General features: G+C 46.5%; 1 protein-coding gene across 4 annotated transcripts in view; it reads right to left on the reverse strand.

Moving 5' to 3' along the window:
* Positions 1–2376: 2376 nt before the first annotated feature.
* AOPEP (aminopeptidase O (putative)) overlaps positions 2377–16219 on the reverse strand; it is a 300772-nt gene continuing 286929 nt past the window's right edge. For 3 of the 4 annotated variants that reach the window (XM_065878729.1, XM_065878728.1, XM_065878727.1), the window contains exons 12-13: positions 4394–4480; positions 2382–2522 (exon numbers count right to left, since the gene is read on the reverse strand). In XM_065878729.1, the coding sequence (XP_065734801.1) occupies positions 2382–2522; positions 4394–4480 (228 nt within the window). Of the gene's footprint in view, positions 2523–4393; positions 4481–16219 lie in introns of all 4 variants that reach the window. The other variant, XM_065878726.1, reaches the window with a different exon arrangement.

A 16219-nucleotide genomic window follows, 5' to 3' on the forward strand; every position in this document is an offset into this window, starting at 1 on the left:
CTCGGAAATCACAACAGGGAGTCTCCTGTGAAAGTACCCAGCTCTACTCACACGCCATCGACTGCTGACGTGGTCTTACTCGACTTTCGTGATTCACTGGGTTTTAGATTTTTAAAAGAATAATTTTGCAGCTTTCAATACATTTGAACTTTCAGACACCGACGTCTAATTAGCGGATTTATATATTTCCGTAGACTTTTGGTATGTTCCTTGCATTCGTAACAAGACAAAGTGCATCATCGTTGGGGCCAGGCAGGCTCTCATCCTCCAGAATCGTGCTCGGTCCCCGAGCTGACCGCTCAGCAGCGGCCTCTGCCCCGGCAGCTCCAACTTAACTGTCCCCATCTCACCTTCTCTTCAGGTGCAGAACTTAGCCACTGTGAACAAAGCGGAAACCAGTCACTGTTCACCAATCAGCTAAGCTCTGCACCTCGTCAGAGAGGTCGTCGGCTGGGCATAATGAAAGGGCTGGAGAGCATCTTCCAAGGCTGTTGGCTTCTTCTGCTTCCAGAGAGGAGCTATGAGATGTATCTGTTCCCCGAACTGCAGAGAGAGAGTAACTATGGCTTCTGCAGGAGCAGTCAGGGTCGTGGTTGCGTGGTAATCCCTGGCAATGTGATTTTAATCTTAAGTCACAAATCAGCATGCCAGGAACCCAAGCAGCCAGAGCACTTGGGGGCAGCGCCGCAGGGCTGCCCACATCGCACGCACCAGCTTCCTCGGGCACAAGGTGACAGCACCACCTCCAGGCCTGCTACACTACCAAATGGGTTTTATTTCTGTTCACTATTCATTTACTGGGTGTCCTAGGGGTATAATTTTTAAAAATCGAAGGACTCACAGATGACCATACAAATGCCAGTGCAGCTTTGGAAGATGAAATGAAAAATGCACTGACCAGCTGTTCTGGGGTAGCAGGGGGAAAGGGTGTGCACATGACCCTGTGTTCATCCAGAAGGGCAGGGACAGAGGGGCGGTGAGAAAAGAGCAGGCTTGTGACCGGGACTACTCCTTTGCCTGCTTGGGGCAAAAAACATCACAATGAAGAAATGCCAAAGCTGTGTAGCCCGCGGTGGTTTCTCCACAATTTGGAACCCAGGGAACATCAAAGGCATAGTCTGCACCACTGTAGTTTCACACACTTCAAGAAACACAAACTCTCCGTGCAATTAAAAATCTGAAGAGAAATACGATTTATACTGATTACTATATGAGGTTGGCAACACCTAACTGTGTAACTGTTCTGTGTTTTAAACTGGCCCGTCGTTGAACAGGCTCTGAAGCTGCCACAGGGGAGCTCTGGGGAAGCCTGCACGTAGCTGCTCTGCTACGAGATACACAATCGCGGCAATTATTCCCAATACTTCCTTTCCTGGCCAGCATGGCTCCTTGACTCTTCTGGAAGAACAGAACCGGACTTTAGAAGACCTTTCTCTCTTTAGTATTAGAGTTCTTTCAGATAAATAGGACAGTTAAACATATTAGACAGAAAGGGTTTTTATAAGAGCAAAACATTAGAAGCAAACTAAATATCCCACAATAGGTTAAGAATATCAACATAAAATATTAAATATCCATTAAAATTATAGAGAAGCTATATTACATGAAAAATGCTTGAAATTTGATGCTGTTTTTAAAAAACACAAAATTAGACATACCCTATAATATCATGTAAAACCTTAAAGCAAACCAGAGAGTCAGAGAAATGACGGTAGACCAAAAAAAAAACAAAACAAAACACTTATAATCCCACAGTTCTACTTACAAAACTTTATGTACCATTGCTAAATCACGTTTAGAATGCAGAAATCCAGTTAAATACTGCTAAAACGTGAATGTAACAGGTCAGTGCCAAGCACATTTAAGAGAGGAAGCAGTTTAAATATTTAGGACTCCCACTCGAGGTAACCTGCCCGCCTGCCAGCAGACACACAATGTGGAGAAATTCAGAGGAGGAAGGACCTGCCAGCCTCGCCCACCAGGCGGGGACAGCCCGAGGGACCGCAAGCTCTCACACGGCTGCTCACAGCTCAAGGTGTGGGGAGCCCACCACACACCCCCGCGTCAGCCTTCCCCTTGAAGACGCGGCTCACGGTTACACGAGGCTCTCCAGCGCACCTTCTAACCAGCTCAGGATGTTCTCCTGCGAATTCCCTCCCCACAAATAACAAAACCGGAAGTGGCCAAAAAACGGCGCCGAGGAAGAATGTTCTGCCGGGGTGGGCGGCACGGGCTTTCCAGTGGCCGCTCGGCCAGACGAGGTGCCCCCGCACCCTAAGGGAAGCTGCCCTCAGCTCACCACCTGGCTTACTGGCTTACTTAGCTCCTAAGAGGAATCTCAGCGCCGAGCAATGAGAAAGGAAAGAGAGAGAATCACCTCTTTAATATAACATCTCGGCCACCACCTCGGCTGAGGATCTGTCCATCTGCTCCTTGCTCAGCTCGAAGCACCTGCGGGCGAGATGCTGCTGCCGGGCATCCTCACTCACCATCAGCTCCCCGTAGAGGTAGATGCCCATGGCCTGTGGAAGGCACAGAGGCCAGAGAGCTGAAGAAAAGGCAATCATGTGTCCCCATGCGCTTGAGTGCACAGTCTGTGCTTGTTCCGCACGGACTTGCTGGTCTGGAAGTTACAAAGACCCTAGAAAAGACAGACGACTGAACAGCCGTACTTCAGGAACCTGCAGTTTTCGACCCCCTTCTCTTTCTTGTTCTTCTCGCTGCAACCCCCAAGGAATTCTTGGCTATCAGTTCCGTCAACAGACCCTGGTGGTTGAACTGACGACACTGCGAGCATTTCTCTAGTGATAGCTGACGAGGACAGGGAGGTTCCCATGGTGACTGACCCCCGTGGAAACCCCCGCAGCTGAAAGAAGCACCCGAGGCGCCGTGTGTATGTCACACAGACACAGGCCATCTTCCTAGGAAAGTGTGTGCCTAGCACAGCTGGGGAACGAAGACCACCCCGTCACATGGCGCCATGGGTGGGGAGAGCCATCGGGCCGCCCTGGAAGATGCCTGTTGCTCCGGCCCAGCCTGCCAGCTCCCTTCAGCGGGCCCCGCTACCGCGGCAAACACTGGCTCTTCTGTTTCGAGAACAATGACTCACATCTGCATTTTTCCTACAGTTTTAAAAACAGCCAGTTATGTTCTGGAAAACCAAAAGATCCACTTGGTTCCGCCTTCTCCCTTGTTCTAAGCTTAGTTATGCTACAGATTACGTTCTCCTGGAGCAAATTAAAAGAAGGATCTCAAATACAGCGCAAAAATGAAAACTCGGTGGTTAGGGGTTCAAAAATTCTTTCCTGAAAAAGCTGATGGTAATCCTTATCTGGCAAAGATCATGGTTCCAAATATACTGCAGTTAATTTTGCTTTTCAGAACAGGCCTTAAGTTGCTCTTACATTTTGTCCTTATACTCCCCTCTCTGTTTCCAAACACCTCTTGCTCCACTGTGCAAATGTGACATTTCTTCTGGTACAAAGTCGTGTATTTTTCTTTGCGGGAATTAACGAGCCCTCACTTGCTGGCTGCTCCCTGTACTCAGGCCCTCTCAAAAGTCCCTTTGTTGCCCCTACCCCAACTCTCCACCCCAACCAAAACATGGCTCCATCCTGGCAGCCCACAGCGCCCGGCAGAAAGCTCACTCAGAGGCATGCACTGGTCACGCCAACAGGAACGAGCTGCAGCCAACTTCCCGCAGCCGACAGAAGCCACGGCACGTGCGCCACCATGGACAGCCACGCTGGGGGACACAGTGTGGCGGGGTGCTGACCCCCATAGGCTGCGGCCCAGCAGAGGCGGCAAGGAAAACATCTTCCAACGGGTTCGTGCACGCACGTGCTTCCTGTGGGCTCCTTGCAAGGTGATCGCTTTCCCTGGTGAACAGTGAGGAAAGTTCTCACGGGAAGGAATCTCAGCACAGGGTTCCCCTTGGTGTGGCACGTGCAGATACAGACCAGACTGTCCCAGCCAGCTGGGGCTCTCCCAGTCTAATCTTCATACATACTTTAAGTGAGGGCCGCTGAAGGCACAGGTACACACCATGGCATCACTAAGCCACAACCCTGACCTAATGAATCTGAGGTTCAAAGATGAAGAAAGCTCACAAGGTCTGCCCATGCTTCATTGGGTAACGGCGGTGGGCCACAGTTACGTCAAACCAAGGGAGCTTCTAAGGGACATGATTCAATGGGATACAAAGACAGAGGAAAAAAATCAGCTCAAAAGTTTGGTAGGTAAGCACCTAACAACTCTTTAAAATCCTTGAAAAATGTTTAAATATTTGTTATTTAAATAGAGATGTCGACAGCTTGGGTGCCCGTGTTACGTCTACTGCGTAGTCAGGGGGCAGCATTTGTAGAATCCCCAGCTGCTGAAAACAGAAACTTACCTGATCCTCCTGAAGGAACCTCTCCACGTTCCTGTACGCTTCTGTGTATTTGTGTTTAACGACAAGTTCACACCATCGATGGCGAACCTGAAGAAAGGAGAAGATCCGGTAAGCAAAACACTGGTAGGTTTCCTTGGCCTAACAAGTTTAATGATGGAGAGCTTTTCCTGTTAGAAAAAGTTACTCTCTGAAGTGTATGAACGTTGTTGACGCTTTTAAATTTCATTTTAACTTCATTTCTTTTACGAAGGAAGGAACCATGAGGTCCCTTCGTGAGGAGGGCTGCCAGTCAACTTTAGGGGAAGACGCTGCGTGTTTCACTTAGGTATTTTGATGTTTTAAAAGACAATTTTGCAAGATAATAGGTAAATGCAAAACGTAACCGGGAAATTAAACACACATCCCCAGGCAGCCAGGCTGGTGCTCTGCCCTGCAGGACGCTGTCAACGAAGGTTTCCTTTATAAACCACAACTACTTAATTTCCTGCAATAGCCGATTTGGTTCAGTGCTGGTGATTGCAGCAATAAACACAGTAAAAGGAGGGAGACACTGCTCTCCACATTCCTGAGAGGCAAAGCGCACCCTCTGAGGAGCTCAGGGTGCCTGCCGGAGGGGAAGGAAGGGGAGCAGCCCACCCTGATGCGGGCAGATCCTGCCACATGCCCACGAGTGTGTGCTGCAGGTCTGCACGACCTACTGAAAACAGACAAGCTAAATGTGGGTGCCCTTTAGTAAAGATACGTGACACAAGGTTTACAAGCAGGAATTTGCCAGGAAACCCTCCCCCAAACCCTACAGACAATAGGGGAGCTGGATCCCAGCACTGGCTGCGTCTGCGGTTAAGAGGCAGTCTTGCACCACCCCCCATCTCTAGGCACTTCAGACACATTCTTTACGTGGAGATGCTACCTACATTTGGTTTAGGAATTCAGTCCTGGGCCGTTTTCTACTGCATTAAAGCCCTCGCAATTAAATCCGGTGAGCAGTCCACCATTTTATATTCCATTATTGGTTCAACACTAGCCATACATGGAAGTGATTATGTGCATTTAAAAAATGAAAAAGCCTCCTTCCGTCACTCTTTGTTTTTACTGCCTTTGAAAGAGGGAGACCCTTTATAGTAAGCCATTTGTGGCAATAGTAGAATGTAAGCCATTTCAACATTCTGGCTGGGGCCCCTGTAAATTATATCATTACCCACTGATGGCCGGATCTCTTCTTTAATCCACCATAAATGGATTTACACACAAACAATTAGGAATGAAGTAAAGAAAAAATCTTTGGGGAAGAATCCTTCCCCTAGGCTACCGTGCACTCTGAGACATGAGGGGGTTCTGATGGCGGGCCCTTGGCTTACAGGCAGCCAGGCCCTTTGAACTTCCAAGAAAAGGATGCCGACAAACTTTTTACATTCATGAAGGAATTTCAGAGGCACATGGAAATGAGCTAATAGCCTTGGATCATCACAGCAAAAGGGAAGCAGGTTGGGCTGGACAGGTCTTGGAAATCTTTCTACCTTCAACAAAATGTTCTCTTTCCTACATAGCCAACAGAAATTAATACCATAAAAGGGAAAGGGTAGCCCTTAAAATATCTGGAGCAGAAGAACAACTGAACAGAGCTCAGATACTGCACCAACCAGAGAAGTTGTGACCAGAACAACCAAATCCCCGCTCTCGTGCTTTGGTTTGAGTACCAAAGGCTGAGCACTGGACAGAACCCAGATGGGGCCCTTGGATGCCTCCATTTCTCGTTTCTGTCGCAACTCACAGAAACCACCAGTCGCACCCACGCACCAGTGGATGTGCTGTGTCTTTTTGTTTGCGAGCTCTGTGAAAGGAGAAGGCCCCGGCAAGTCAGTGTGGCCCGGTGGGATGTCCGCCATGCGGCATGAGAGTCAGGGGACTGGGGCCATCTGCTCTCACTTCTCACCACTGCACAGGGGGACAGCTGTACCAGCTTTTAGGAGAGACAAGTATAAGAGAACTCTTGTCAGCCTGACGGCGACCTAACGACTTAGATTTTGCAACCTGATCACACCAAGCCTTTGACAAGGACAGTTGTTTATCACTCCAAAACTTGGGGACACTATATTTTTTTAGACCTGATTTTGAGAATGGAGGTATTATTGGCCTCCCATTGTTTTTTCTCCCTGTGCTCTCCTTCATCTTATTTACACATACAGAAATAACAAAGCATAAATTAGGGTCTGTTTCCTAGTAGGATAAGGTCCACAGAGGGGCAAAAGGCAGGGTTGGTCCCACTACAACGACTGGAAGAAGATCCAGGAGCTGAGCTGAGTGAAAGAGGCTCTTTCACAACCAATATGAAGTCAGCATTTCCACTTCTCCTACTGTTAAAAATAGTTAGTTGTCACAATTAATAAGAGATCTAGTCTTCTGACCCCTGAAGGCTAACATGGCATCCAGGAAATACAGACCAACCCCTCTCTCCACCCCACAAAGAGCAGAAAAAACAACAAGCCTTTTCATTAAAAAAGAATTAAACATATTTCAAATTTTCAATGACAGGATGTTTAAAAGACATCACAGAGATGCTGTGTGAGGCTGAAGGCCCAACAGATATCTCTTGCTTGTGCCCAGGGTTTTGACTTCTCTTCGCATTTCTTTGAGAAACAAAGAAAATGTTTATCTTTTATCCTCTAAACTGTCCAGTACCCACAATTCGCAAGGCCACCTGTCACACCTGGAACGGGGCTCTTCCCGAAAAGCTGGCAGCAAAGTGACATTTGTCACAATTTCTCCCGGCAATATTTCCACGGTGGGCGCTGATGGAATACCTCCTTTCTCCAGATCACTGAGAAACTTAAAAAAAAAAAATTCCTGACAGAGGTCACCACGCTTGCATCTGGCTCCTTCCTCTGTTGATAATGGAGGAAAGTGAAGTTCCCGGTGCTGGGGAGCATCCGAGAATTCAGAAGCAGGGGCAGGTCTCTAAGAAGAAGGCTGTCTGTTCTGCAGATCTGCTCCTCTTTATTTTCTAATTAATTAATTAGTTAATGGTGGTAGTGGTCACCTTGTCTTTTAACGTCCTCAGTGAGGTGAAAAGTAAACAAACACCACCACATAAATACATCTGTGGGAACACCTGGGCCTGGCAGGCCTTCCACAAGCGTCTATGGCCTCTTGACTCCGTTCATTTAGCGTCAGCGTTTCACGGGTGTATACATCACGCTAAAACCAATCAATACTTACACTTTGAATATTCACATTATTCTGCAATGTCTCGAGAGAGAAAAATAATTTAATGACTTTTTCAACGGTGACTCAGATTCTTAAAGTCATTCCAAACTCATGCTAGGAATCACCTGAAAGCCTCGAGCCAGCAAACCTCAGCCCTGAATTCCAGCAACGCGGTCACGCCACAGACAGGTAAGGGGCAAGGGCGAGGGAAGGGGGAGCGGGCAGAAAAAGAATGAGAAATCTCGAGAAAATCAGAAAAGGGACGTTTCAGGAGTGGGAAGAGGCAGAGCTGCCCGTGGCGGCGAACAGCAGGGTCGGAGGACCTGGAGCACAGCACCCTCGTTCCAGCCGCCCCAGAGCGTGTGGTGTCGCAGGGCACCGGAAGCCTTGCCTCTGGAGCACGTGCCCATCTTTTCCTCACTGAGTCTTCAGTGCAGACAGCAGATGGTCTGGCCCACCTCCTGCCAGGACAGGAGCACATCCACCACCCACACCACGCTGAAGGTTCCATAACACAAGCAAAGCATTTAGCAGTCCCTGGCACAGGAATGAGGGGGGATGATGATGATGAAGAAAGGGAACGTGAGTCCCTGACTCTTGCCACGATGAAGATGTGCACACACAGGTGTGCACCCATTATACTCTCGTCCAACAAAAATTAGTTGGACTAATTCGAACACTTTTCAAAGTGTTCTGCTTAAGGGACACTGAACGGATAAATGATGTGGGTGGTTCCCTCAAGTGCACGGGTAGGTTTTAAATTGGCAGTGCTAATTTATACCCTTGGAAATGAATTTTCCAAAGCCTCCATGAACAGAGGGTGAGGAGCACGCAGATATCAATGCTCTCCCAGGAGTGCCCACTAATGCAATGGTTCTTTGGGGCTGGGTGCACATGGGAGGGTCTCAGAATTGGGGGCAGGAAGAAGGAAGGGTAAGGCTGCAGAAGCCCATTCATGTCAGACCCACGTTTGGTGATAGGACATTCAAACCCTCCTATAATTCATGTAACTGTAACTGCTCCAAGATGGGGGACCCCCGACCCACAGCAGGGACTCCACCGGGAGGATGGAGTGTATCAGTGGTAACAGGCCCGAGCCACCTGGGAGACCTGAGCAGACATGTGTCCTGGGTATACAAAACATATTTTGCACGTGATATGTATACATGTGTATGTGCACGCACACACACACACAAACATCGAAACAAGTTTCCTTTTTAATACTTTCCCTCACTATATGCAACTGCTGATAGTTACCGTTCTTCTTTCCTTATGCTGGCTGGCAACCTACTAAACTGATTTCATGACCCACTGGGTCCTGATCCAGAGCGGTCTCCCCAGGGCGGGGGCTAGAAGAGCCTCTGCCCCTGGGCTGCTGTGGGAACTGCCCCAGGTCACTGCAGCAAGCGTTAGGATTGTGACTCCCACACAGTAAGTGCTTGTCTTCTTAGCAGGTGTAGCATGTTTCTGGCTTTCATTTCCACTTCAAAAGCTCTATTTCTTGAATTTATAAAAACTTGATAGTATCAACTCCAAGGAAATGTTTGTTAACTGGTGAAAACCAAAGGAGCAAGGTGCCTGTCAGGTGGGTGTTGAGGAGGGAAGGCACTGGCAGGGAGTGGGAAGTGGGAGGGAGTGGATGGGACAACACAGCCGAGGAAGAAGAGCCGGCCCGCCCTGCGCCTAGCCTCAGGACTCTGAGACACCAGCGCCAGCGGGAACCGCAGAGGAAGCAGGGCCTCCTTCAGGGAGGGGCCTCCTCGAGGCCTGGGCGAGCTGGTACTTACCATCCACCCTCGGGGAAGTATACCCAGGGGCCAGGCGCCTGGGAATTTTCCAAACCCGTCTGTAAAGACAGCCTTGCCCCAGCATCAGCTTCAGGCACATGGCACTTCTACCATTTCAAGAACATAACTATCACTACCCAAGAGGCTCAGGCAAACTGAACGACTTCTGGCCGGCCTCTCTGACTTCCAGCAGTGCTGGAAAAGCGGGACCTGCCTTGTAGGGTCAAACCACAGCTCAGATTCAGGGACAAGTCCCACGATCCACTGGGCACCTCTGTGATATAACCACACGTACCTGTCATTTATTAATTGTTCCCTCCTGGAAAAGGAAAGAAAAACTGCTAAAAGACCAGCCCCCCAATCTCTTCAATCTGAGAATTTTAATGCATCCAGAACCAACTCCTATTAAACTCTAGAACAGGGGTTGCCAATTTTTTCTGTCAAGGGCTATACACAGTGAGCATTTATGGCTTCTCACCCCATTTGCCCTTGTATCACAAGAGCAGCCCTAGATAGCGTGGCTATCTTCAGATAAAACTTTATTTACCAAAAAAAGGGCAGTGGGCTGGACCAGCCAGCTCTAGTTTGCTGACCCTTAATCTGCAAAGGAAGCCCACGCCTTAGGCTGCCCGAGTGATGTGCTAACCCCTCAAATCCACCAGCACGATGCCAGAGAACACAGAGCTGGGAGGCCCTCCCCAGCTGGCTCCGGCGAGCTTCTGCCCATTCTGCCAGGAAATCTAGGGTGTTCTTGAATGTGGGGACTTTGCTTTCCTCCGTGGACTGCACTCCTCTGTGCCGAAAAACCTGCTCTGGCATTCGTTCGGAAACAGAGCACCTCTTGGCCTACAGCCCAGCATGAATGCAAGGCGCCACTTGTGGGTAGGGGATCCAACACTGAGGAAATGCGAACTTTAAGAAGAATAATCCCCTCCACGAGGTCACTCCCAATCTCCCTCGCTGACCAGACGCTTCCTCTGCAAATCACTATACACCCCAGACCCTGTGTTCAGTAACACTTTACAATTCTCAATGCTCTTCTTATACCTTTTATCTCGTTTCTTTTTTTTTTTTTTTTTGTCTTCAATTTTAGTGTGTTCTCCGTGAAGCTACTTCAAAGAAATAATTCTTACATGAGAATGCTCCCCCACAAGCTGCTTATTATCTTATGGACTAATTTTCCAAAGGAGTTTTCAGACTTTCCTTAAACATAATTCTTCTTTTAATAAAAATGTAATCTGTAATTCCAGTACATATAAAGACATATTAGGGAGAAAAACATACGTGGGTTATTCAAGCAGTTTAAATCAGTCTGGTAGAACACATCTTAAACACTAAACTCCCTTGGTTGGGGGGTGTGGGGGGCTGGGTTCCTTCGAGGTAGAGTCTGCAAAGCAGGGTCTCACAGAAGCCTAACTGCCTGAAGAGTAAGTGGAGTCACAGAGGCTGAGCAGACGCGCTGCAGGGTTAGACAGAACCAGCTCAGCGTTAACAGCTTGGCCAACACCCCAAGCTTGGTTCTGCTAGCCACTGTGCCGTCAACAAAGCACACTACACAGTCAAGGTCGGACTCAGAAAATCAGCTGGGTCGCTTCTGTCACTGCAAGCGTGGAGCCGGGGTTTGTTTTGGTGCATACTCACTGCCACGCCTGAAAAAGCACCTGTGGCTCCTCCACACAGCTGCTTCCCTTGCTTTATTTTTGAATAGTAAAAGTTATAAACGGATAGCTTTACATATAAACAACATGGATATATTATTTTGTGTTTTTCCTTATTCTCCATTTGCTGCCGCTGGATTTACTAGCTTAGTGTGGCCCATATACTTTAACGTGGTAACAACTGCAGGGCACCCCCTTATTAATATACTACAGTTCCATTAGTCTTTCAATCCTCTGACGATGCCAGAAAGTCCATTTCAATCAACTGTGTCCCAGAAAGTCCCAAAGTGTGTTTATAGCCTTTAGCTTTTTACCAAGAAGGCTATGAGGGGTCAAGTCAACAGAGGTCAAGGACATCTGCTGTGACACTAGATGGCACTGCTGTGGCCCCACCTCATCCAGCACACCCTAGGTTAGTGGAATGACCTGATATTGATATGCCCACATCCCTTAACTCACCTCTGGGGCCCAGAATTCCTCAGCTCCACCCGCTTCCCCATGGGTCACTCTCTCAGAGCTGTGTCTTACATCCTCTCCAGCCCAATGTTCTTTGAAACTGCTGTCTCCTTATTCAGTAGTTTATGTCTTTACTAACAATAAAGTGCAAACTCAGTGAGAGCATGGGCCTGGGAGCCTTCATGGGCCTGGGAGCCTATCTCCAGGCCCTGTCTCAATGCCTGGCACATAAGTAGCTGCTTAATAAATGTTTCTGAATAAACGTACCATTTAAAAAAACTCAGAATGCTTTTCAGCTACTTTGAAATTATAATGCACAGTTGGAAGCTGTAAAATGCTTTGAAGAATGCCACCCATCCCATTTATGACAGGAAGCACTCCTCTTTTTAAGTCCTTTTGATTTCAGAATTTACTGTTGAAGGGGAAAAAAAGTCTGTCCAGGGAACACGATCTGGGAAGCCCATTAAACCTCATTTTGAGTTCCATTTTATAATCTGTAAACAGAAAGACCAAGGCTCATGGCTTTTGCGAGTTAATAAGTCTAACGCTGCAATAAACAAACCTCCTTTTTAAATGTGCGTCCTTAAATTAGACTTAACGTTGCTTTAAAGTGGGTTTACTGCTGGTGAGGGAAGCCTGCCTGGCAGCCTGGGCGTGGGGAGGCCTTCCTAGAGCAGCTCCAGAACAGACAGCCTTTCCAGCAGGTATTTCGTTTAGGGGCATCTGTAACGGTCCAGGATGTCTCACCTACTCATCCTCGTAAGAAAAGATGAGAGCACAGTTGAGTGTACAGCTGTCACATAAAGATTTCCAACACTTCTCTTCTCCTTCTCTCTCTCGCCTTACAGCTCCTTACTCTCAAAGGGCTGAGATCTTAACACTGTTTTAACTAAAGGGAATGAAAAGTTGCTCTGTGTACTGCCACAAAGCCAGGCTAGTAAACCCCCTTCACCCTGAAGTTAAGACAACAAATGAGGCAGCAGAGGCTCTCAGCTCTTTTGCAAGGGCTCTTGCTAACCTTGCTTGAGTCAGACCCTACAACTCTCCGCTCTATGTTAACTGGTTATAGCCGGTAATAACGGGTTTTACCAGTTATAACTAGAGCTGTGGCAACGTGCAAAACAGGGATCGTCCAAACCTGCTATCGGGATCATCACAGCATGGGTGCACATGGAGAGTGACGGTGAGGGTCAAAGGTGATGACAAACATCAAGTTTTATATGTTCTCTCAGGCAAATTCCAACCTTTCTCCCTTCTCCTATGTATATACTATTTCAATTAATGACATTAAAGCTATTCAAGGCAGCTGGCTCCAAAAAGTAGAACTCAGTAGCCCATGTTGAGTCCACCCTGAGCCTTCCCTCCCTATCAAAACGGCACACTAAATGGTAAAGCATTCCAATATGGAATTCCACCTCCTTTCCTCATTTCATTAACACACGACACGTGGCCTTTGCTAAAAAAAGGACTTTTACTGTTGGCAGAAAACTGACCATGGGTTACTTCCTCTGAGAAGCTCTGAAGGGACACCCGTGCTTTCTCTCCATTGCCTCAGGGGCAGACATGACTGACTCCGGAGGGCCTCACCAAGTCTGCCAAAAAGGTTCGCTCCCTCCTGAAGGTGTTTCCCTATAGCTTTAGTTATCCAATCACCTTATCCTGTCATATACTAGTCACTCTATTCCAGAATACCTGGAGATAGAGGAAATGTCATTCTCCAAAAAAAATAAGTACTGGGTATTAAGGATGAAGTGGTGAATAAAACAGACAAGATCCTGCCCTCTTTGAGCTTATAGTTCAGTAGAAAGTCTAAGAAAAATCCAGTAAACAGGCAGAAGCAGACTCATGTTAGTGACAAACGCCCTGACAGGAGATAACAGGGTGCAATGAGGGCAATGGGAGTGACCCAGGGATGTAGTCAGGAGACTCCCTGAGAAAGGGCCACTCAAACTAAGAGACAAAGGAAGAAAAGACACCAACTGCTGAACGGGACAGCCTAAGCTCAGTCGATTTCCAGCCTTACCACATGTTCCATGAAAAAATTCAACCCTCCCTTCCCTGTTTCTTCTTAGTGGTTATTTCTTCCAATACCTTCCTTACAGAAGCTAGAGAAATGAACTTTAAAAATTAAACCCAAAGACTTAAATGTAAGAGCTAAAACTATAAAACTCTTAGAAGAAAACACAGACATAAATCTTCTAGACATTGGATTAGGCACTGGTTTCCTAGATTTGACACCAAAAGCACAAGCAAAATAAGAAAATACAGGTGAATCGGATGGCTTCAAAATTAAAACGTCTGTGCTTCAAAGGACACTTTCAAGAACGTGAAAAGACAACCTAAGAAAATGAGAGAATATTTCTGCAAGTCAGATACCTGATAAGGATCTTGTATCTAAAATATACAAACTACTATAATTCAATAATAAAAAGAAAAACCTGTTTAAAAATGAGCAAAATATCTGACTAGGTATTTTTCCAAAGATGTATAAGTGGCCAATAAACAGATGAAAAGATGCTGACCATAATTAGTTAATAGGGAAATGGAAATCAAAACCACAACGAGAGGGGCCCCGTGGAGCGTCGATGCCTGGAAGAGGATGCTCTAGAGGCAGGGGTCCCTGTGGGAAGTTGCCACTCCCCTAGGGCGCTGCTCCACGCCTCAGCCACCTCCTACCCCTGGCTTTCTTTCACCGCCACCCACTGTACTTTGTGTCTTGTCACTCCCGAGTCATCTTACCTCCAGTTTTCCAGAAAGTAATTCGGATTTTCCTGTTTACTCCTGTGCATTTCCAGTACTGCCGACAGAAGTAAACGCATGGATGAACAGGCTGAACAAAAATTCTGGAGGTTGGGAAGTTATGATCAACGCTAAGACCCAGCTCCACCCAATGGTCAGCAAGCTCCAGTGCTGGATGCCCCATGCCAAAGAACTAGCAAGACAGCAACACAACCCCATCCATTAGCAGAAAGGCTGCCCCAAATCATACTAAGTTCACAGACACCCCAAAACACACCACCGGATGCAGCCCTGCCCACCAGAAAGACAAGATCCAGCCCCACCCTCCAGAACACAGGCACCAGTCCACTCCACCAGGAAGCCTATACAAGCCACTGAAACAACCTTAACCACTGAGAGCAGACACCAAAAGCAATGGGAACTACGAACCTGCACCCTGCGAAAAGGAGACCCCAAACACGGTAAGTTAAGCAAAATGAGAAGACAGAGAAATGTGTAGCAGATGAAGGAGCAAGGTAGTAAAAACCCACCAGACCAAACAAATGAAGAGGAAATAGGCAGTCTACCTGAAAAAGAACTCAGAGTAATGATAGTAAAGATGATGCAAAACCTTGGAAGTAGAATGGAGAAAATACAAGAAACGTTTAACAAGGACCTAGAAAAACTAAAGAGCAATCAATGATGAACAACACAATAAATGAAATTTAAAATTCTCTAGAAGGAATCAATAGCAGAATAACTGAGGCAGAAGAACGGATAAGTGACCTGGAAGATAAAATAGTGGAAATAACTACCACAGAGCAGAATAAAGAAAAAAGAATGAAAAGAATTGAGGACAGTCTCAGAGACCTCCGGGACAACATTAAACGCACCAACTTTCGAATTACAGGCGGGCCCATTAGAAGAGAAAAAGAAAGAGTCTGAGAAAATATTTGAAGATATTATAGTTGAAAACTTCCCTAACATGGGAAAGGAAACAGTCAATCAAGTCCAGGTAGTTCAGAGAGCCCCATGCAGGATAAATCCAAGGAGAAACATGCCAAGACTCATGTTAATCAAACTATCAAAACTTAAATACAAAGAAAACATATTAAAAGCAGCAAGGGAAGAAAGCAACAAATAACACACAAAGGAATCCCCATAAGGTTAACAGCTGATCTTTCAGCAGAAACTCTGCAAGCCAGAAGGCAGTGGCAGGACATATTTAAAGTGATGGAAGGGAAAAACCTACAACCAAGATTACTCTACCCAGCAAGGATCTCATTCAGATTCGATGGAGAAATTAAAACCTTTACAGACAAGCAAAAGTTAAGAGAATTCAGCACCACCAAACCAGCTTTACAACAAATGCTAAAGGAACTTCTCTAGGCAGGAAACACAAGAGATGGAAAAGACCTGCAAAAACAAACCCAAAACAATTAAGAAAATGGTAATACAAACATACATATCAATAATTACCTTAAATGTAAATGGATTACCATTTGGTCTTGTGTTCAACCAAAAGACACAGACTGGCTGAATGGATACAAAAACAAGACCCATATATATGCTGTCTACAAGAGACCCACTTCAGACCTAGGGACACATACAGACTGAAAGTGAGGGGATGGAAAAAGATATTCCATGCAAATGGAAATCAAAAGAAAGCTGGAGGAGCAATTCTCATATCAGACAAAATACACTTTAAAATAAGGACTGTTACAAGAGACAAAGAAGGACACTACATAACGATCAAAGGATCAAACCAAGAAGAGGATATAACACTTGTAAATATTTATGCACCCAACAAAGAAGAATCACAATACATAAGGCAGATGCTAACAGGCATAAAAGGGGAAACTGACAGTAACACAGTCATAGTAGGGGACTTTAACACCCCACTTTCACCAATGCACAGATCATCCAAAATGAAAATACATAAGGAAACACAAGCTTTAAATGACACATTAGACAAGATGGACTTACTGATATTTATAGGACAT

This window comes from Phocoena phocoena, chromosome 6 (genome assembly GCF_963924675.1).
Source record: "Phocoena phocoena chromosome 6, mPhoPho1.1, whole genome shotgun sequence".
Taxonomy (NCBI): domain Eukaryota; kingdom Metazoa; phylum Chordata; class Mammalia; order Artiodactyla; family Phocoenidae; genus Phocoena; species Phocoena phocoena.